Source organism: Ochlerotatus camptorhynchus, unplaced genomic scaffold (assembly GCF_037179485.1).
Source record: "Ochlerotatus camptorhynchus isolate MF236.1 unplaced genomic scaffold, CSIRO-AGI_Acam_v1.1 ptg000193l, whole genome shotgun sequence".
In the NCBI taxonomy this organism is placed as follows: domain Eukaryota; kingdom Metazoa; phylum Arthropoda; class Insecta; order Diptera; family Culicidae; genus Ochlerotatus; species Ochlerotatus camptorhynchus.
The window spans coordinates 4,105,338-4,127,234 of record NW_027040683.1 but is presented as its reverse complement, the minus strand read 5'-3'; the positions used below and the strand labels follow the sequence as shown (position 1 = coordinate 4,127,234).

Below are 21,897 nucleotides of genomic sequence, written 5' to 3'. Positions count from 1 at the left end.
GATGACCACGGCAATTCGGCAGTTTCCCCGACCAGATGCTAACGAATGCCATTTACTACAATCAAGTGACCAATCCTCCATCGTTCAGTTTTAGCTATTCTTCTCACGACACTTCGTCAGAGCGCGATGAAGATGAAGCATGGAGATACGACGAAATCACAACGAACGAGCAAAAAATAAATGACAACCACATGCCACATGTGGTGTGTTGGTGTGTGGATGTTGCTTTGGATGGGACGAACCGAACGACGTGACGTACTGAACCGGAAATGCATCCAGCCACAAAATGCATGCCACAACTTGCGGACCCAGACAGACGGACAGACAGTCAGACACTGGCGGCGGCAGTGATTATGTGAATGGTGATGATATAACTACACAACCCATATTTACTCCGGCACATGTGCGAGCTTTGGTCATTTTTCGGTCGCTGGCATTTCGTGTCCATGCGCAATTTTGAGCGAAGAATACAACACAGGGATGTGAGTTGAATGCACAGTATGTATTGTCTGCTATGTTGACTGGGTGATTGAGATGTTGCAACTGGAATAGCTTCTTTGGCATCTCAAAATCCAAAAGCCCGAAAATGCAATTATCATAATGAAACTCCACTGGCTAATTTTAGCAATTTGTCAACCCATGTAGCAACTACGGATCCTCTTTTTCTTAGTTACTACGGTCCAACTGGAACGATACGCACAAGCGGCAAGCAAAAGGTGGGTACTGTATGCCCGAGAAAAGTTTCCCAACCGGACCGGGAATCGAACCAGTTGCTTTACTGACAATGCTATCGGGACGCCTCGGCCCAGCAGGCTGAGGGATCGTAAAATCACACTGACCAAGCGAGGGCTTCTTCCCTAATTAGTCGCGGTGCTGCGAGCGAGGGAAAAAATATTCCAATTTGAGTCTCATAAACCTTCATCAAGTGAAAGCCCGTCGTCGCGCAGACTCCCCTTCTCGAGACCAATGCAATTTGACGGGCTGCGTTCGTTGAGTTGAAACTTTTTCCATATAATTTACGCTGACTAATTAAATTTTCGCTCCCGCGCTCGCAGTTACTCGCTGTGAACTTGCACGGCCAAACGACAACAAATTGCGTACTTCCGAGTAGTGAACTTGCGTTGTCGGTTTGTGCGTTTTCTCGGGGAGGAGGGTTTGCCGCTGCTGCTGTTTTGGTTATTTATTTATTCAACAGATGTCCATTTCGGATGGTAACGACCTTCCGTCTAACTTTACTTTCCTTAAACATCGTTCTCGGCGATGTAGAAGCCATCAGCGGGAAAGGTACGGTTCAAATTAGGGGATCAATTATATGGGATGAGTAACAAACGACAGAGATTTAGGACACGATGCCTTTTTCTCTTTCAGGCTACCCGGGAAAAATGTGGTTAACTACAGTTAATAAAATTACACGTTCTGTATAATGAAGGAAGTAGTAGTAGTTCTAACAGAAAACTACCAAAAGCAGGTTCGGTTTTCTTTGGAGCAATTTTTTCCACAGAACTACGAGAGTAATGTAAAAATATTTGGTCACAAATGGGTCTGGAGATAGGTCCAGTGAACTTCGATTTGGCCTGGTCAACTTTGGGAGAGGTCCGCAGAATGTCAATGCTAAATACAGTGGTTTGTCTTAACAAATTGATCGTGAAATGACAAGAGAAATTTTCGAGATTACCGAGGAAATCAAAGGCAACTCAAACTGCAAACAATTTGCGTGACCTGTAAACCTTTATCAATCTTTACCATATATTTTTGCATAGGCTCATGTTTTGAGGTTATGAATTGGAGGGTGGCCTTAATGATTGGAAATACTTTTTTTTTGCTGAAGGAAGTACCCTAATGAACCTACACTAATTTCCAAAGACAGATATAGTAAAATCTACATAACTCGATATACGTTCAGTGCCGAATTTAGGATCTGGGGGGCCCGAGGCTGCTATGCTTAAGGAGACCCCTATATAATCTGCTTTCGAAGTTTAAATTTCAAAATGCGCGATGGCAATTTTCCTTCCATCTTGATTTGAAAAAAAAAATTGTTTTAAACAAATCTGAAGAAAGTCAAATAAAGAAATTGATTCTACTTTCCGCCACAAAAATACAAATTAAATATAAATTACTACAAATTGTTCACCGGGGGTAAATTGGATGGTTGGTGATAGATATCAAGAGAAAAATTGATAGCTGTGACAAGTTTCTCTTTACAAACAAGTAGATTTTTTTCTACCTAATCTGCTAAAGAGCTTTTTAACGTTTAGTCGTCTTTCTCTATCTACAGGGTGGCTGCTCATTTGACTAAATAAATTTTCTGAGTTTTCCAGATTTTTTCCAAAACATTAATGGTTCATTTCCTACTTTGTAATAAGAAAGCTATTTTTAATATGCTTTTTTTTAGTGTAAAATCAACGCAAACGTTTTTAAGACCTGGGGCCTCCCTTAGCTCAGTCGGTAAAGGCACAGCTACAAAGCGAGACCATGCTGGAGGTGGCTGGGTTCAATTCCCGGTCCGGTCTAGGAATTTTTCGACTTCCCTGGGCATAAGTATAATTGGACTTACCAGTCTTGCCACACAATTATACCAATGCAAAAATGGTACAGGCATCGAAAGCTCTCAATTAATAACTGTGGAAGTGCATCTAGAACACTAAGTTGAGAACACGCAATAAGCTAAATATGCGAAGAAGAAGAAGAAGTTTTTAAGACATGACAATCAGTTTTAAAGAAATAGCTTTACAAACAAATGTTAAGTCTAAAATCTTAAAATATTCAATGTCTTTTTCGTATTCTATGTACAACTTAAAGCTACTTAAAGTTTTCAAAGTGCCAGAATTAAAGAAAAATTCAAATGATTTATTTCATGTTAATATGTTAACTTTATGAAAGGTTAGAGATCATAAGGGAAATTAACATCCTAAAAATATACGAAGCTTAGGTTCTTAACTCAAAGCGGTTCTATTAGCTTCCGAAAAACCGCAGGAACTTTTGAGAAGTTCCTAGCATTTCATCGAACTTCACCGCTGACAAGAGAACATCCGAAATGTAGAGATTTTGAGGAAAAAATTTAGAAGTTCTAATTACCTCAGAAAAGCTAGATTTAGAGATCTTTGGGGAATTTCAGGATCTTAAGGGTATTTCACGAAAATTTAGTCCAAACTTTTGAAGTAGTTTAAGATCTACAGGGGTTACTCAAAATAACTAGGATAGTCAAATTTTTGGTCAACCTTGGAGTGTTGTAACTTCGTCAAATATGATCCGATTTTAAATCTTCCAAGAGCATTTAACTGGAAAACTAATATTGTTCAAAGCGTTTTTCCTCCTCCATCGTCGTTGAAAACGCTTGAACATCTTCTGATCCAAGAATGGCACAACATTCCACTAGAAGCCATCCAAAAACTTTATGAATCAATTCCCAGACGAATCCAAGCTGTTATTGAAGCAAATGGTGGTCCAACATCATATTAGACGGTTCCATTATAACATTTTCCTACAATTATAAATTGCATTCTTAATTTATAAATAATAATTCATTAATAATAAATAGCTTTGCAAATAGCAAATAGCTTTGGAACCCAGATTAAAAGCGCAACTTTTCAAATAAGAATGGTTTATTCGCACTGTCACTATTGTTTATTTGAAATACAGGAAATGGCACTAACTGATGGTCACTAGCGAGCACAAAAGTGCTGGCGAACATCTCCAGAGCTGACGTCGACAGTCATTTTGTTCATTAAAAAGTTGTTGTTGTGCTCTTGCTACACCTTACATTAATACAAGAGAGAGAGTGAGACTTTTATTGGTCTACAACCAGAGTTTAAAGACCTAATCTCCCTATCCACTGCTAGTAGTCAATGGTCCATTTAAAGACTTCAGATAGTTCTAGCTGTCGAACGGCATTGTGAAGTGAAAATACAATTTTCCTCTTACATGTTATCCTGGGGTATCTGCTGGTTCCATAATGAGCTCCCCAATGACATTTTTTTTTATGTAAAAATGTGATTGCATCCTACTTTAGGTCCCCCCAGGGCATTCCAGTGCCTCCGGAAAGGTCAATGTCCACTTCAATTCTATAGAAAGCATATTCATGAAAATCCATGAAGAAAGAGCTATCGCACGGCATGTTTTTGAGTAAAAACGTAATTGTCCCCTACTACAGATTCCCCCGGGGGTATCCCGTGATTCCGAGAGCTGCTAATGTGGTCACTATTCCATTTGAAGTTTAATGAATGCCTATTCATGAAAAACCATAAAGAATGAGCTGTCGCACGGCATGTTTTGGTGTAACAATGCAATTGTCCTCTGCTCCAGGTTCCCCCGGGGGCATACCGGAGGTCCCGAGAGCGGCCAATGTGGTAAATGATTCACTTTAAGTCTATAGAAAGAATATTCATGAAAATCCATGAAGAAAGAGCTGCCGCACGGTACGTTTTTGAGTTAAAACGAAATTGTCCCCTGCTACAGGTTCTCTCGTGGCATACCAGTGGTTCCGAGAGCGGCCAATGTGGTAAATGATTCACTTTAAGTCTATAGAAAGAATATTCATGAAAATCCATGAAGAAAGAGCTGTCGCATGGCATGTTTTTGAGTAAAAACGCAATTGCCCCCTACTACAGGTTCCCCCGGGGGTATCCCGTGGTTCCAAGAGCTGCCAATGTGGTCACTGATCCATTTGAAGTTTAATGAATGCCTATTAATGAAAAACCATGAATAATGAGCTGTCGCACGGCATGTTTTGGTGTAAAAATGCAATTGTCCTCTGCTCCAGGTTCCCCCGGGGGCATACTGGATGTTCCGAGAGTGGCCAATGTGATCAATGATGCATTTAAAGTTTATCGAAAGTCTATTGACGAGAAACCATGAAGAAAAAGATGTCGCACGGCATGTTTTGAGGGATAAAATGATCTGCCCGCATTCAGAACCCTTCACCAGAACCAATTCCAGGGAAATGGTCATATCTCGGTTGATTATAGGTCGATTTTAGTTCTTGGCATATGATTCGCTTTAGAAATGGTTCTTCTTTCGTTGTATTTACTAAAAATATATATATTTAACCAGCATCATATATATAATTTCACAAAAAATTTTAGCAAGTTAGACAACCCCTCCGGAAACCCGGAATATCTCCGGTATCCGGTGACCAGGATTATTTTCGTGGCTACACCGTAGAACAATATTAGTTTTCCAGTCAAATGCTCTTAGAAGATTTAAAATCGGATCATATTTGACGAAGTTACAACACTCCAAAGTTGACCAAAAATTTACCTATCCTAGTTATTTTGAGCAACCCCTGTATAAGCGTCAGTTTAGAATAATTCAGGATAGTTCCATGATGCGTTGAAAAAAAATCAGCGAAGTACAGAGACCTTCAGAGAGTTTATGAAAAGCATTTCAGGAACATCTCTGAAGTCCTGATAATTTCAGGGAATTTTAAAGGTGTTGAGTAGAATTCCATTAACTTGAGAGTAGACCCGAGGACTTCAGTAGAATTGAGAGCTTCAGGGAAGCTCCGAGAACATCAAAACAGATCAGAGAATCAAAGGGCAGTTCTTGGAAATTGCAAAAATCTTAAAGAAGTTTCGAGATACTCAGGAAATTCCCGGAAAGTTCAGCAAAGCTTCAATACCGCAATAAAAATTAGATGAACATGTGGAAATATTTTAAGGGTGTTATATCATGGAAATTTGAAGAACTACAACAAAATTGCGAAAATTTAGCTACGTTGATCAGAGAACATTAACTAAGTTCCATTAATAAAAAAAAATGCGAGAAGCGATCAGGGAATTATATATATATAGGCAAAATGGATGTAATATCGGCCTAAATGCCCCTAATTTGGGCCCATACATGAATTCAGCAATTGACTAAAATTTCAATAGCGACCAAAAATATCCATTAGTACCGTCCCAATGACGCGTTCAACTAGACAACATTGATAAATAGCAGATTTTTAGCGTTGGGCCCAATCTTAGATCTATAGGCCAATATTAGAGCCATTTCCACTATCAGAAAACTTGCCGGAACATTAAATAAATTTAGAGAAGTTCAGCTGAGCATAGAAAATTTCAGGGATGTCCAGATAAGTTCAGGGAAAATTAGTGATCGAAGACAAAGTTCCGTGAGGGTTTATAAAGTTTATAAAACTTAAGAAAAATTGTGGAAACTTTTAAGCAATCCAATTAACTTCAGTAAAATGTTGGGTTTAAAAAAAAAATACTGTGAAATTCAGGGCAGTCTAGAGAATATTAAGGAAATTCAGCAATATTTTGGGCATTTTTAATAACATCAGGAAAGTCTGGATTATTGAAGAAATTATGAATTAGTGTCGATAATTTAAGGGCAGTTCAGAAAAATCTTTAGAACTTCAGTGAAATTCATAGAACCATATTAATTATTTAATTCCAAGACAATTGCGGGAGCTTAAAGAAGTTCCATAAATTTCAGAAAAACTTCGAAAATTTCACAGAAGTGCAGAAACATTTCGCCTGCATTTCATTGTAGTCTGTGGAACTCAAGGGAAGATCCCAGAACTTCATAAACATTAGCAAAACGAGGAAGCATTTCAATCCATTTAGTTTAGTGAGGTCAAAAAATAAGGAGAATTTCAGGGGGAGTTCAGTTTCATTAGTTTCAGAAAATTAGCGGGAAATTTTAAGAAGTTCCCAAATTTTCAGAGATCTTCAGAAATGTTAAAAACAATATTGAGGGGTTCAGAAGTTCACGGAAACATTGTTAGGACAGTTCAATTAAATTCAGGGCAGTACAAAAAGATTCATGAGAACTGCATGATAAGTTTCGAGAACTTCAGGAAAGAACAGATACCCTCAGAGCAGTTCCTTTAACATGAGAGAAATAACATTGATTTTAAAGAAGTTTCGAGAACTTATGCGAATTGTTAAAACTTTATCGTTAGGAAATTTGAGGAAACTTTAGGAGGTCCGAAAAAGTTCAGGGAAGCTTGAAAATTTGATGAGAATTACTATGAGCAGTTTCTCAAACTACAAAAGAACTTCAAGGTAGTTAAAATAACTACAGGAAAATTTTGGGATCTTTCAAGTAATTTTGGAAACCTCTAGGGTAAACACTCCTATAGTTGCGGTACGATAGAAGCGTTGGGTTCCTATAGTTGTGTATTGAGTCTCCATGCACAACTATAGGAACCTAACTCTTCTAATGTACCGCAACTATAGGAGCGTTTCCCCTATTCCATATTCAACGGAGATTTCTCATGAAAATTCACTTTGAGTTCTCCTCAGCATTCGTTTTGTATTCTCCGGAAACTCTCATGGAATTATTCTAAAAATGCACTTGGAATGCTTATCCTGCGTTCAATAAAAAATATCACCAGAATATACATAGAATATTTCTCACAACTCCATTGAAATATTCAATTATATTTCATTTCGTTGGAACTATCCGCCAAATTCCATTTTCATCGAATTTTTCTCGGAATTACCTTGAAGTTCCCCACAGGAAGGAACCCTTTGGAATGATTTGAAGGATTTTCATTGCATTTATTTCAAATTTCCTTTTTTATCTCACCTCCTTCCTTTGGAATCGAAAGTCTCCTAAGTCCTATTAATTTGTATTTCTCCTCACAAATTTCTTAGATTAATCCTCATAATTTGTTTGGAAAATTTTCCTGGAACTCCTTTGAATATCTCCTGGAGTTATTGTCGGATTTAATTGTAATCCTTCTTTTAGCAACCCCCTCACCCACTAAGAATTCTTCAAACATTTCCAAGGACTTATGTTCCGGATTCGTTTTCTCCCATAGCCTCAGAATGCCCTTGGCATTTTCCTCTGAAGTCCAGAGGAGTTCTCCTCCTCAGAAATTCCTTAGAATTTTCATTTAAATTTACTTTGAATTCAATTCAGGGTTTTTTTTTAAATTTTACTCAAAACTAGCTCAGACTTCACATGAAATTAAAAATTCCACAGAACTACCTTGAAAGCAGAATAAACATCAACGAAGTTCCATTAATTTAAAAAAAAGGTGAGAACTTTTTGCAAGCACTTATATTTTCAAGAAATTCCAGAGAACTTCTAAGAAATTTAATTATTTTTAGATTGTTTTATTATATTCAGTGAAGTTCCGAGTACTTCTAAGACGATCAGATAACATCAGAAAAATCACATTAACTTAAGGAAATTGGCAACGACTTACAAGGAGTTCCCAAGAATTATGGGATATTCCTAGAATTCTGATTGATCCGAAAACTTTGGAAGCTTCAGGGAGTTATAAATATACATCAGAATATTTACCGGAACATTTGATCAATTTAGAAAAATTAAGGTAAAGCATAGAAAACTTCTGGATATCCAGGCTTTCCAGGGAAAATTAGTGAATTAGTTCCGTGAGCGTTTGTAAACTTTATAAAACTTAAGGAAAATTGTAGAATCTAAAGGCAATTCAATCAATTCCAGTAAAACGGTGGGTTCTTTTAAAAAATACAAGATATTCAGGGCAGTCTACAGAATGTTAAGAAAATTGAGAAATATTTTGGGCAGTTTTAAAAATATCAGGAAACTCAAGACTATTGAAGAAGTTATGAAATAGTTTCGATTATATGAACTGCAGACAAATCTTGAGAACTTCAGTGAAAATCATAGATCTATTTTAATTAATTCGCTGCGGAAGTCTAAAGAAGTTCCTGAAATTTCAGAATAACTTCGAAAACTTCACAGAAACATTTCGAGAACTTCATAAAAGTCTATGGAACTTAAGGGAAGATCCGAAAACTTCTGTAACTTTTATGGAAATTTCGCTAGAATCTCAAATAAGTTTAGTAAAGCTCCAAAAAGAAAGGGAATATCAGGGGAGTTTAGTTCCATTAGTTTCACTAAATTAGCGGGAAATATCAAGAAATTCCCAGCTTTCAGATTACTTTAAAGATGTTAAGAAAATTATTGAGGTTTTCACATATGTAAGTCCAGAAGTTCACGCATGTTTAAACATTTTTAGAACAATTCAATTAAATTCACGGTAGTACAACAAGCTTCATGAGAACTGCAAACTCTTTAGAGAAGTTTCGAGGACTTCGAGAAAGATATTGATCTCGCTAATAAAGCTCTAATAAAAAAAAAACTTCAGAAAGAACAGATATCCTCAGAGCAGAGATATTCCAGAGCAGCGACATTACATAAATTAAAAAAAAGGTTGAGAAATGCAATGAATTTTTAACACTTAAGAGAAGATTCATGATCGTTAGGAAAATTGTGGAAACTTGAAGGAAGTCCGAAAAAGCTTAGAGAAGATTAAAAAAATGATGAGAAGTATTGCGAGCTTCAGGCTAGTTTCTCAAACTACAAAAGAACTTCAAGACAATTTAACTAACTTCAGGAATATTTTGGGAACTTTCAAGTAGTTCTGAAGACCTCAGAATAGTCCGTTTCATATTCAACAGAGATTTCTCATGAAAATTCGCTTGGAGTTTACTATCTTGGGCTTCGGCTTCACATGAAGTCTAAAATTCCTCAGAACTACCATGAAAGCAGATTTTCTCATAGATTGAGGTCCTTGAAATTATAATAAAATTCAATGAGCCTTAAAACTGTGCAAGGAATTTGACTCCAGATTCTTGAAAATTTCTTGAAGTATATAACCTTTCAGTTAAGCATTTATAAAATTTGTGGGAAATATGCATATTCTAGAACCAAAAAAAAAATCATATGAATTTTAAAAATGTATTTGGATATTCGTAAAAGTGGTCAATTCATGAAACTGATCCTAGAGCTACGCGGTTTTTTTTAAACCACTCATAAACGTCTTATCAGAATGAATTCGGAGTTGTGACCGAAAAATTGACCCTGGGGACTGCGGGATGGTCCACTAGAAAATCCGGAACATCCGTAAAAGTGGTCAATTCATGAAACTGATCGTAGAGCTCCGCGTTTTTTTTTAAACCACTCATAGACGTCTTATCAGAATGAATTCGGATTTCTACCTGGAATATGAGCCCTAGGGACCACGGGATGGTTTATCAGAAGATCCGGAACATCCGTAAAAGTGGTCAATTCATGAAACTGATCCTAGAGCTCCGTGGATTTTTCGAAACCACTCATAGACGTCTTGTCAGAATGAATTCGGAGTTGTGACCGGAATATGGGCCCTGGGGACCACGGGATGGTTCACCGAAAGATCCGGAACATCCGCAAAAGTTGTCAATTTATGAGACTGATCCTAGAGCTCCATGAGTTTTGCGAAACCACTCATAAACGTTTTATCAAAATGAATTTGGAGTTGTGACCGGAATACGAACGCTTAGACGGAAAATGGACCTTTGGGACCACGACATGGTTCACCAGGAAGATCCTGAACATCCATAAAAAAAAACAGTTCTTGAAACTGAGCTTAGAGGTCCGCTTTTTTCGAAACCACTCATTGGCGTCTTATCAAAATTAATTTGGAGTTATAACCAGAAAATTTACTCTGGGGACCAAGGCACAATGGTCTCAAAGCCGTATTTAGGAAGACAAAAATGTTTGCGCCCAAACCGTCAGTTTTAGATATATAGTGTCTTTGGGAAAGTTTCTTCGTATTTTTTAGCTGATTTGAAACTAGGGTGGTCTTTGAAATTGGTGAACCTGTTTTTATTACTTGAGATTGACTAATGAAGTGTTTTAAAAAGTTGTAGAACAATCAATTTGAACCAACTTTGCTGATGGCATCAAATTTTTATCTCTTATGGTTATTTTAAACGAGTAGGTTAGAGTGGCCCCTAGAAAATCTTTCCTTAAATATTTTTATTGGTGATCAACGTACCCACCCCCCACCTCTCGTAAAAACATTGTTCTAAATACTTTTAGAACTTTTTATGACGCATATTTTTGCAGAAGTCACTTATTTGATATTTCCTTTATTTAAAAGTTATGACTAGTTTTTGATAAAAAAAGATTTTTTTTAATTTAAATTAAACATTTTTAACAAAAAACGCTCTCACAGTTTTTTTCCACCAATACTGAAAAAAACACGATCTCTTAAATGAAATCAAAAATTTGAAAATCGGTTTGCTCCATTTATAGACATTGTCATTTTAATAAAACCATTTTTTTTTCGAAGAAAATCTCCATTAATTTTCTAAATATAAAAAAAAATAGATAGCAGCTTGGTTGCTTCAGCAAAAGTATGCGTCATCATAAGTTCTAAATGTAACCAAACAAGGTTTTTACGAGAAATGAACTTATAAAAAGATATTCGAATTAATTCTGATAAGACATTTATGAGTGGTTTCGAAAAATCCGCGGAGCTCTAGGATCAGTTTCATGAATTGGCCACTTTTACGGATATTCCGGATCTTCCACAGGATCAGACTTGTGTCCTACCGGAAAATAAATGAATCGTCCCTTATCAGAAGACATCAGGAAGTTATCTCTTCAAATTGCCGTACAATCAGTGTTTGGTCCCAATTAGCACTAATCCCATTTGCTACGTGTATTCGTTAATGCCGGTTCCTATAAACCGTACTATAGGAATCTTGACTGTATTTTAAAATGCATTCTTAGTAAGAAAATTATTAAATTTCCTGAATAATGATAAGATTCCCTGAGACTTTCAAGTATTTTCAGGAAAAATAAAATTCTCTGAGAAATTCCGGTTTTTCAGGTTTTTCCAGGTAGTAGAAGCTTGGAGGTTTAGCCATACACTTTCTATTGAATCTTTCGCTTTAAAGGTTTCTATTGTACATATATAAGTGTTTATGAGAATCTAATTGAATTAAAACATCAAATATTTATTTTGTATGACATCAGAACGACTAATTTTCTACACAGCAAAAAAAAATAATTTTAATATCACCACAGTGGATGCACTTCAATCGTATCGAAAATATGGTGTAATATTACTTGCCAAAAAGGACACAATTATTTTAAATTTTAGGTTTTTTTAGTCCCATGGGATAAACATTAAGATTTTGTTTCCGTGTTCGGTAAATTTTACCGGAATCAGAAAAGCTGAACGTTCGGTAAAACTTTGACCTTCATTTTAAAGGCTATGGAATTTGAAAATAATATCAAAACATGTTCAACCTTGTTCAAATCTTGTCATTTTAGTGGCGATTTAGTTTCAAAGTAGCTGAAAAACAATTGAATTGAATTGCATAAATTTTACCGAAAAGTTCAGCTGTTCAGATTTCTGTAAAAATTACCGAAGTCGATAATATTCAAAAATTCATATTCAAAATCAAAATATTCATTCTGGAAAGGTAGAGGATGTATAATATCCACACTTGTTGTCATTTGTTTTGCGTGTAACATATGCATTGAGTTTTTAAAAATATTGAAATAGGGGAAATTGCTCTAATGTTGGCCTATGGATCTAAGATTAGGACCATCGCAAAAAATCTGCTATTTATCAATTTTATCTAGATGAACGCGTCATTGGGATGGTACTAAGGGATATTTTTGGTCCCTATTAAAAATTTAGTCGATTGATGAATGTATGTATGGGCCCAAATTAGGGGCATTTACGCCGACATTACATCCATTTCCCCTATTCCTCCTATCGGAGCGTAACAAACCTTCAACTAAATAGAGGAAATGGATGAAATGTCGGCCTTAATGCCCCTAATTTGGGCCCATACATACATTCAGCAATCGACTAAATTTTCAATAGGGACCAAAAATATCCATTAGTACCCTATAAAAATATCCGTAAATAGCAGATTTTTAGCGATGGGCACAATCTTAGATCCATAGGCCAACGTTAGAGTCATTTCCCCTATGTAAACATTAATAGACATGTCTTTTTTAGAATATGAATCTTTGAACATCTCACACTTTCCGCAAAATACTAACTTTCACTTGCTCAAAGTAACGCTGATTCCGTTCAATCGTTTTTTTTTCTCAACTTGCATTACTTGAGCAATAACCGACTTAACTCAAGTCTAAACACGCAAAACAGTGTGTCTAGTTTGTGGATCTTGGAACCGCTTCAATTAAAGTTAATTAATCGTTGTATCAACAAGCATTCAGATAGCTATCAGATTCGTTTCATAGTTCCAATATAATTCTCGATATCCGAAACTCACAACCATCAAATCATCTTTCGTTGACCTTCTCCCAATTTTCTCACCCGAGATCTCTGCTAACATCATCCTCATATCGCATTGCCTCTTTCTGTTTGATTTGTTTACATAACTTTGCGATATACTGTTGTGTATATTTACCCATCAACCATCATATCATCATTATCGTCATCATCATCGTTTATCCTCTTTCTTTGCTTTCTGTAACACTCTTCCTATATGTATGTATGTATAACAATCAGACAAGCATTACATGCGTGTATGTGCTACAAAACAATCAAATTGACCTAAATATCAATCACACTAATTGACCATCGTTTTTTTTTCTCTTCCTTCTCTTTGATCTCGTTCCATACATCCAACACCGTTCCGTCTGCGATTCTCCTCCACAGCTCCACAGGATCGAGTACGTGCATAGTCGTCATTTAATTTATAGAGATGTAAAACCAGAAAATTTTCTAATCGGTAGAAGTTCAAATAAACGTGATAAAATTATACATATAATAGGTAAGTAACCCCCAATGCCGTTCGATTTAGTGTACCACTCAGTCTAGCAGCTCTAGCTCCTAAGGTCAACCATCGCGGCATACCATGCTGACTCACGTCCGACGGAAACGACATCCACACGAACGCGATCCACAAGTCGGTACGAAAATATCTTCCACCAACCTCCACCCCTGCCCTCCGCCCCACCCAACAACAGATGCATAATGACGGAACGTGTCGGCATCTGGTGCGCATGTGTCGGTAGAATCATACCATCCCAAGCAAAATAAATACATATACACGCGTTTTGCTACTAGGGCTTCTCACAACATACCAACATGCCCCTCTGTTATGCTGCGGTTCATTCACTGTCAGAAGCATATGGCAGGCCAGAGAGAGAGAGCCAAACGCTCTCCACTCTCGCGAAATCTATTTTTAGACCCGGCTCATTCATACGGCGTGCGCACTCACACTCCGGGTGGTGCCGGTTCAATGGAAGAAGCCTAACCAGCACCAGATGGAACGGGAGGAAAACGAATGAATTTGTTTTGAATCGAGTGAACTTCTCTCGCTCTCTCTCTCTGTACCAGCTGATTGAACGTCTGGGCTGACTAACGGTACACGGGACCCCGCATGCTGGTCGTCGTTTTCGCTCGGTCGGACGGAGCTTTGAGTTTTAACGGTCTTCTGGCGCTCGCTTTCCGCATGTCCCTTTGGCGCAGCGGATAGCGCGTTGGACTTCTAATCCAAAGGTCGTGGGTTCGATCCCCACAAGGGATGCAAGTGGTTGGATACTTTTTTTTTGATTGCGCGCTGCTTGCTGTGTCTGCTGGCTTGATGGGGGAACATTTTGTGTGTTTTGCTTCCTTGATGATGCTCGAGTTTTCAGTATTAAAGCGTAGGTGCTGGATAGTTGAATTGACGCGGCCAATGAAAGTGTGCTCTGTATTTAATGGTAAGAACGATAGTTAGCGGGTGGTTTTATTTCTCGTTGCGCCGGTTTTTTTTTTGAATGATTTCAAACGAAAAAAAACCCACATTTAGGCAGGTTTATATAAACTGTTTTACACAGTACAATCTCGTTTTTGATATTATCTAGAAAAAATGCCCTAATGCTTATTTTTTATTTGTCTCGGTTACAGTTCCTTCACAACCCAACTGAACACCAATTGTTTGTTAAATTCGGAGGCTTGTTCATAAATTAGAATTCCCAAAATTAATGCATATGGTCTCCACTTTGGAAGGCTTCTGGCTAATCAGTACATCCTATACGACTTATTTAGCTCGTATGTTGTATCGTGCGATTGTACGATTGAGGATACTGTTAAAGATTTACGATCTCTTCTTCATGCCCTTCACTTGAAAAAAAAAAAAAAAAAAAACAAGTAATATGGTGGCCAGCGAATTGAGAAAATCGGAAATACCGGGAAATAACTGGGAATTCGACGATCGGGAATCGGGAAAAATAAATTATTTGGAAGAATATATAAATATTTGTTTAACTGATTTCAAACGAAAAACTCCGTCAAATTGATTCTGTAACTTATTAGAATCGATTTTCGGCTTCTGCATTCTTGATTTTTACTTTCTGAAACTTTAGAAAATATTTTCGGATTCGCCGACGAACGAATTTCAGGGCTGTTACAACAGGCGCGGATTTCGTGAATTTCGCGGATTTCGCGATTTTCGCGGATTTGCGAAAATCGCGGAAACATTAAATTTTTTTTTTTTTTTTTTATATTAATTTATTTGTACAGGCTCAATCGAATAAACTTTACAGAGCCGAGTTATCATTTTCATTATACATGATTATTGTCTTAAATCTAGAGTTAAAGGAATTGAATCGATTACTCGCGGTCGTCTCGAGGTTAGTGGAGATTTACAATTTTTTGGGTGGGGAAAGGGAGAAGGAGGTTTGAAATATGATTTATTATACAAATATTTAATTAATCCTAAAACATGAACTTATTTCTATTCATCTTGAAAACAAACATTAAAAAAAAAACTACACGCACAATACACAAACTAAACACAAGGTTAATCAAACTTACAATCTAAGGTTAGTATTCTTAAAGTAAACATATATGAGTTTCATAAACTCCAGGTCACGTCTAGCCAAAATATCCCGAACTGGAACATTAGGTTGTCTACCTCGAGCCCGAAGGGAATCGCACAGCTCAGATCTGACTCCACGATGCTCAGCACAAGACCAAAGGATGTGATCGGCGTCTTGGTAACCTTGCCCACATTCACATAGATTGCTGTCTCCCAGCCCAACACGAAACAAGTGAGCGTTTAACGAATAGTGATTGGACATGAGGCGAGACATCAGACGAATGAAGTCTCGACCCACATCCAACCCCTTGAACCAAGGACTCTTCGACACCTTAGGGATGATCGAATATAGCCATCGTCCCAAACTCCCTTCACTCCACTTATTCTGCCAGCTGACGAGTGACTGTTGACGATAAATGAAGAAAAATTCATCGTAGGCGATTTGTCGATCGTAAATATCGCCTTCCATAGCGCCCACCTTAGCAAGTGAGTCAGCCATCTCATTGCCCGGAATCGAGCAATGAGATGGGACCCATGCAAAGGTGATTACAAAAGATCTTAAAGATAAAGCACTTAAAAGCTCTCGTATTTTCATGAGAAAATACGAGGAGGGCTTTACCGGCCTCATAGAGCGAATAGCCTCGACAGAACTGAGACTATCCGTAAAAATAAAATAATGATCTGGTGCAAGTGAGGCGATCGTTTCTAGCGTATAATATATTGCCGCCAGTTCAGCAACATATACGGAACAAGGAGCTTGAAGCATTCGAGAGGCGCTATGAAATTCGTTAAAAATACCAAAACCAGCGGACGACTCTATTAGTGATCCATCTGTGAAGAACGATCTTGCGGAATCAACTTGGCCAAACTTTGCAGCGTAAATTGACGGAACAATCATGGAACGATGATGTTCTGGGATTCCACGAATCTCCCGCGTCATAGATAAATCAAAACTAACTGAATTGCCGAAGTCGGAGAAGCATACACGATGGGGATTATGCTGTGAAGGGCTGACATCCTGAGTTATGTACACGTAGTACAATGACATACAACGAGTTTGAGGGTTTAGCTCAAGAAGCTTCTCAAAGTTTTCGATTACCAGTGGGTTCATAACTTCACAACGGGTGAGGAGCCTGAGGGACAATTCCGAAAACCGATCCGATAGTGGCAACATGCCCGCCAACACTTCGAGACTCATCGTATGAGTCGAGTGCATGCATCCTAACGCGATACGAAGACAACGATACTGGATACGTTCCAGTTTGATGATGTGAGTTTTAGCCGCCGACTGGAAGCAAAAACTACCGTACTCCAAAACCGATAAAATCGTTGTCCGGTACAACGTTAGAAGATCTTGCGGATGAGCTCCCCACCACGTTCCGGTAATTGTTCGGAGAAAATAAAGGAAACATTAAATGATGTCGCCTTTTGTTGTAATAGTAGTATTTCTGTTAAAAAATAAACCATTTAGATTTAAGAAATACGCTAATTACTTTCAATCAAAGTGTTTTGTTACTACACTACTTGTTAATAATATCAACACGAAGCTTTAGTACGATAATTTATTAGCTAGAGAAATTTCTGAAGAGGATAGATTGAAACTTCCGCTAGAGTATGACAGTTTGAAAATTGAACAGAAGTTGAAATTGAGCGAAGGGGGCCATTGATGCGACAATACTTATCAAATCCGCACTCCCAAATGTGTACATACTTGAAAAAATGGTCATGAAAACAGCAAATCGTATCAAAACATTGACGTACTTTATTTGAAAATTCATTAGGCATCCCTTTGGATCCCCCTATGAATTGTATATGTAACAGTAGGGTATAAGTTGTAGTATCGAAATTACGTTGAGTTTAGCTGCTAATACCTGCTAACCTTCAAGATAAAGATAATTTAAAAAATTATAACAATAGATGTAAATCATTTAAACGAAGAGATAGCGATTTGCTTTCCTGAGCAAAAATGTGCATTTTTATGGACACACAACTTTGTAGAACATTAAAAAAAAATTGAAAATTCAAACAAACAAATTATGGTAAAAAAATGGATTTTAAGGGGATACTATCGTTTGTACTCCATTTTCACCCAATAAGTTCGTCCACACGAGAGATAGAAAATTGCCATGTTTGACAAAGTTTCTTAACCTTCCTAGTGCATTAGGATCTTTTTTGACCCGGCGTCACTTTAACACTACGAATACGGTGGGTAAAAAACTTTACGCCGACTACGAAGCCTCCGAAAAACGTGTAACGGCAAGTTTGCAATGTCATAACTTAGCCATTTCTTAATGAATTTCAAAAATTGTGGTACTTTTAGAATTCCTAGGGTTTGTAAATGATTTTGATTGAAAATAGAGTTGTCTACTTTTTTAAAAAGCGAAAAGAGTTGTTACGCGTTTTTTTTTTTGAAAAGTGTGTTTGTAGGGTTTTGCAAGTGGCGCAAGATCTGTAAGTTAGATTAATGGACACAAATGTTCACAATTAGCCAGAAAACAGTCATGGTTCCTATATATGGATGCTGGAGACAACGGAACGGTCCTCAAAAAATCCGGAACATCCGTAAAAGTGGTCAATCCATGAACCTGAGTTAAATATTTGTTTAACTGATTTCAAACGAAAAACTCCGTCAAATTGATTCTGTAACTTATTAGAATCGATTTTCGGCTTCTGCATTCTTGATTTTTACTTTCTGAAACTTTAGAAAATATTTTCGGATTCGCCGACGAACGAATTTCAGGGCTGTTACAACAGGCGCGGATTTCGTGAATTTCGCGGATTTCGCGATTTTCGCGGATTTGCGAAAATCGCGGAAACATTAATTTTTTTTTTTTTTTTTTATATTAATTTATTTGTACAGGCTCAATCGAATAAACTTTACAGAGCCGAGTTATCATTTTCATTATACATGATTATTGTCTTAAATCTAGAGTTAAAGGAATTGAATCGATTACTCGCGGTCGTCTCGAGGTTAGTGGAGATTTACAATTTTTTGGGTGGGGAAAGGGAGAAGGAGGTTTGAAATATGATTTATTATACAAATATTTAATTAATCCTAAAACATGAACTTATTTCTATTCATCTTGAAAACAAACATTAAAAAAAAAACTACACGCACAATACACAAACTAAACACAAGGTTAATCAAACTTACAATCTAAGGTTAGTATTCTTAAAGTAAACATATATGAGTTTCATAAACTCCAGGTCACGTCTAGCCAAAATATCCCGAACTGGAACATTAGGTTGTCTACCTCGAGCCCGAAGGGAATCGCACAGCTCAGATCTGACTCCACGATGCTCAGCACAAGACCAAAGGATGTGATCGGCGTCTTGGTAACCTTGCCCACATTCACATAGATTGCTGTCTCCCAGCCCAACACGAAACAAGTGAGCGTTTAACGAATAGTGATTGGACATGAGGCGAGACATCAGACGAATGAAGTCTCGACCCACATCCAACCCCTTGAACCAAGGACTCTTCGACACCTTAGGGATGATCGAATATAGCCATCGTCCCAAACTCCCTTCACTCCACTTATTCTGCCAGCTGACGAGTGACTGTTGACGATAAATGAAGAAAAATTCATCGTAGGCGATTTGTCGATCGTAAATATCGCCTTCCATAGCGCCCACCTTAGCAAGTGAGTCAGCCATCTCATTGCCCGGAATCGAGCAATGAGATGGGACCCATGCAAAGGTGATTACAAAAGATCTTAAAGATAAAGCACTTAAAAGCTCTCGTATTTTCATGAGAAAATACGAGGAGGGCTTTACCGGCCTCATAGAGCGAATAGCCTCGACAGAACTGAGACTATCCGTAAAAATAAAATAATGATCTGGTGCAAGTGAGGCGATCGTTTCTAGCGTATAATATATTGCCGCCAGTTCAGCAACATATACGGAACAAGGAGCTTGAAGCATTCGAGAGGCGCTATGAAATTCGTTAAAAATACCAAAACCAGCGGACGACTCTATTAGTGATCCATCTGTGAAGAACGATCTTGCGGAATCAACTTGGCCAAACTTTGCAGCGTAAATTGACGGAACAATCATGGAACGATGATGTTCTGGGATTCCACGAATCTCCCGCGTCATAGATAAATCAAAACTAACTGAATTGCCGAAGTCGGAGAAGCATACACGATGGGGATTATGCTGTGAAGGGCTGACATCCTGAGTTATGTACACGTAGTACAATGACATACAACGAGTTTGAGGGTTTAGCTCAAGAAGCTTCTCAAAGTTTTCGATTACCAGTGGGTTCATAACTTCACAACGGGTGAGGAGCCTGAGGGACAATTCCGAAAACCGATCCGATAGTGGCAACATGCCCGCCAACACTTCGAGACTCATCGTATGAGTCGAGTGCATGCATCCTAACGCGATACGAAGACAACGATACTGGATACGTTCCAGTTTGATGATGTGAGTTTTAGCCGCCGACTGGAAGCAAAAACTACCGTACTCCAAAACCGATAAAATCGTTGTCCGGTACAACGTTAGAAGATCTTGCGGATGAGCTCCCCACCACGTTCCGGTAATTGTTCGGAGAAAATAAAGGAAACATTAAATGATGTCGCCTTTTGTTGTAATAGTAGTATTTCTGTTAAAAAATAAACCATTTAGATTTAAGAAATACGCTAATTACTTTCAATCAAAGTGTTTTGTTACTACACTACTTGTTAATAATATCAACACGAAGCTTTAGTACGATAATTTATTAGCTAGAGAAATTTCTGAAGAGGATAGATTGAAACTTCCGCTAGAGTATGACAGTTTGAAAATTGAACAGAAGTTGAAATTGAGCGAAGGGGGCCATTGATGCGACAATACTTATCAAATCCGCACTCCCAAATGTGTACATACTTGAAAAAATGGTCATGAAAACAGCAAATCGTATCAAAACATTGACGTACTTTATTTGAAAATTCATTAGGCATCCCTTTGGATCCCCCTATGAATTGTATATGTAACAGTAGGGTATAAGTTGTAGTATCGAAATTACGTTGAGTTTAGCTGCTAATACCTGCTAACCTTCAAGATAAAGATAATTTAAAAAATTATAACAATAGATGTAAATCATTTAAACGAAGAGATAGCGATTTGCTTTCCTGAGCAAAAATGTGCATTTTTATGGACACACAACTTTGTAGAACATTAAAAAAAAATTGAAAATTCAAACAAACAAATTATGGTAAAAAAATGGATTTTAAGGGGATACTATCGTTTGTACTCCATTTTCACCCAATAAGTTCGTCCACACGAGAGATAGAAAATTGCCATGTTTGACAAAGTTTCTTAACCTTCCTAGTGCATTAGGGTCTTTTTTGACCCGGCGTCACTTTAACACTACGAATACGGTGGGTAAAAAACTTTACGCCGACTACGAAGCCTCCGAAAAACGTGTAACGGCAAGTTTGCAATGTCATAACTTAGCCATTTCTTAATGAATTTCAAAAATTGTGGTACTTTTAGAATTCCTAGGGTTTGTAAATGATTTTGATTGAAAATAGAGTTGTCTACTTTTTTAAAAAGCGAAAAGAGTTGTTACGCGTTTTTTTTTTTGAAAAGTGTGTTTGTAGGGTTTTGCAAGTGGCGCAAGATCTGTAAGTTAGATTAATGGACACAAATGTTCACAATTAGCCAGAAAACAGTCATGGTTCCTATATATGGATGCTGGAGACAACGGAACGGTCCTCAAAAAATCCGGAACATCCGTAAAAGTGGTCAATCCATGAACCTGATCCTAGAGCTCTGCGGTTTTTTGAAAACATTAGGAACTGTGATAGAGAAAAAAATTGGGGTCGTGACATAAACATGTGCCTGGATGGCCATGAGACTGTCCTCCGGAAGCTCCGGAACATCCGTAAAAAAGGACAATCCATGAAACTGATCCTAGAGCTCCGCGTTTTTTTAACATTAGGATCTGTGATATAAGAATGAATTTGGGACATGGACCCAGATGGCCATCGGACCGTCCAGCGGAAGATCCGGAACATCCGTAACAGTAGTAAATCCACGATCCTGATCCTAGTGCTCCGCATTTTTTTTAACATTAGGAACTGTGATGATAGAAGCAATTTGGGGTTGTGACATAAACATGAACCTTTATGGCCATGAGACCGTCCTCCGGAAGATCCGAAACATCCGTGAAAGTGGAAAATTCACGAAACTGATCCTAGAGCTCCGTGGTTTTCTTGAAAACGTTAGGAACTGTGATATTAGAATGAATTTGGGATCGTGACATAAACATGAACCCAGATGGCCATCGGACCGTCCTCCGGAAGATCCGAAAAATCCGTAAAAGTGGTCAATGTATAGAACTGATCCTAGAGCT

The 21,897-nt window shown here is 37.7% G+C and overlaps 1 protein-coding gene and 1 non-coding gene across 15 annotated transcripts in view; both read left to right on the top strand.

Moving 5' to 3' along the window:
- gish (casein kinase I gish) overlaps positions 1-21,897 on the top strand; it is a 315,663-nt gene that overhangs the window by 183,499 nt on the left and 110,267 nt on the right. For all 14 annotated transcript variants that reach the window (XM_065223553.1, XM_065223556.1, XM_065223559.1 and 11 more), the window contains one exon: positions 13,409-13,523. In XM_065223553.1, the coding sequence (XP_065079625.1) occupies positions 13,409-13,523 (115 nt within the window). The remainder of the gene's footprint in view (positions 1-13,408; positions 13,524-21,897) is intronic.
- Positions 14,210-14,282, top strand: TRNAR-UCU (transfer RNA arginine (anticodon UCU)). The gene has a single exon. It is a non-coding gene; the product is annotated as a tRNA-Arg (tRNA).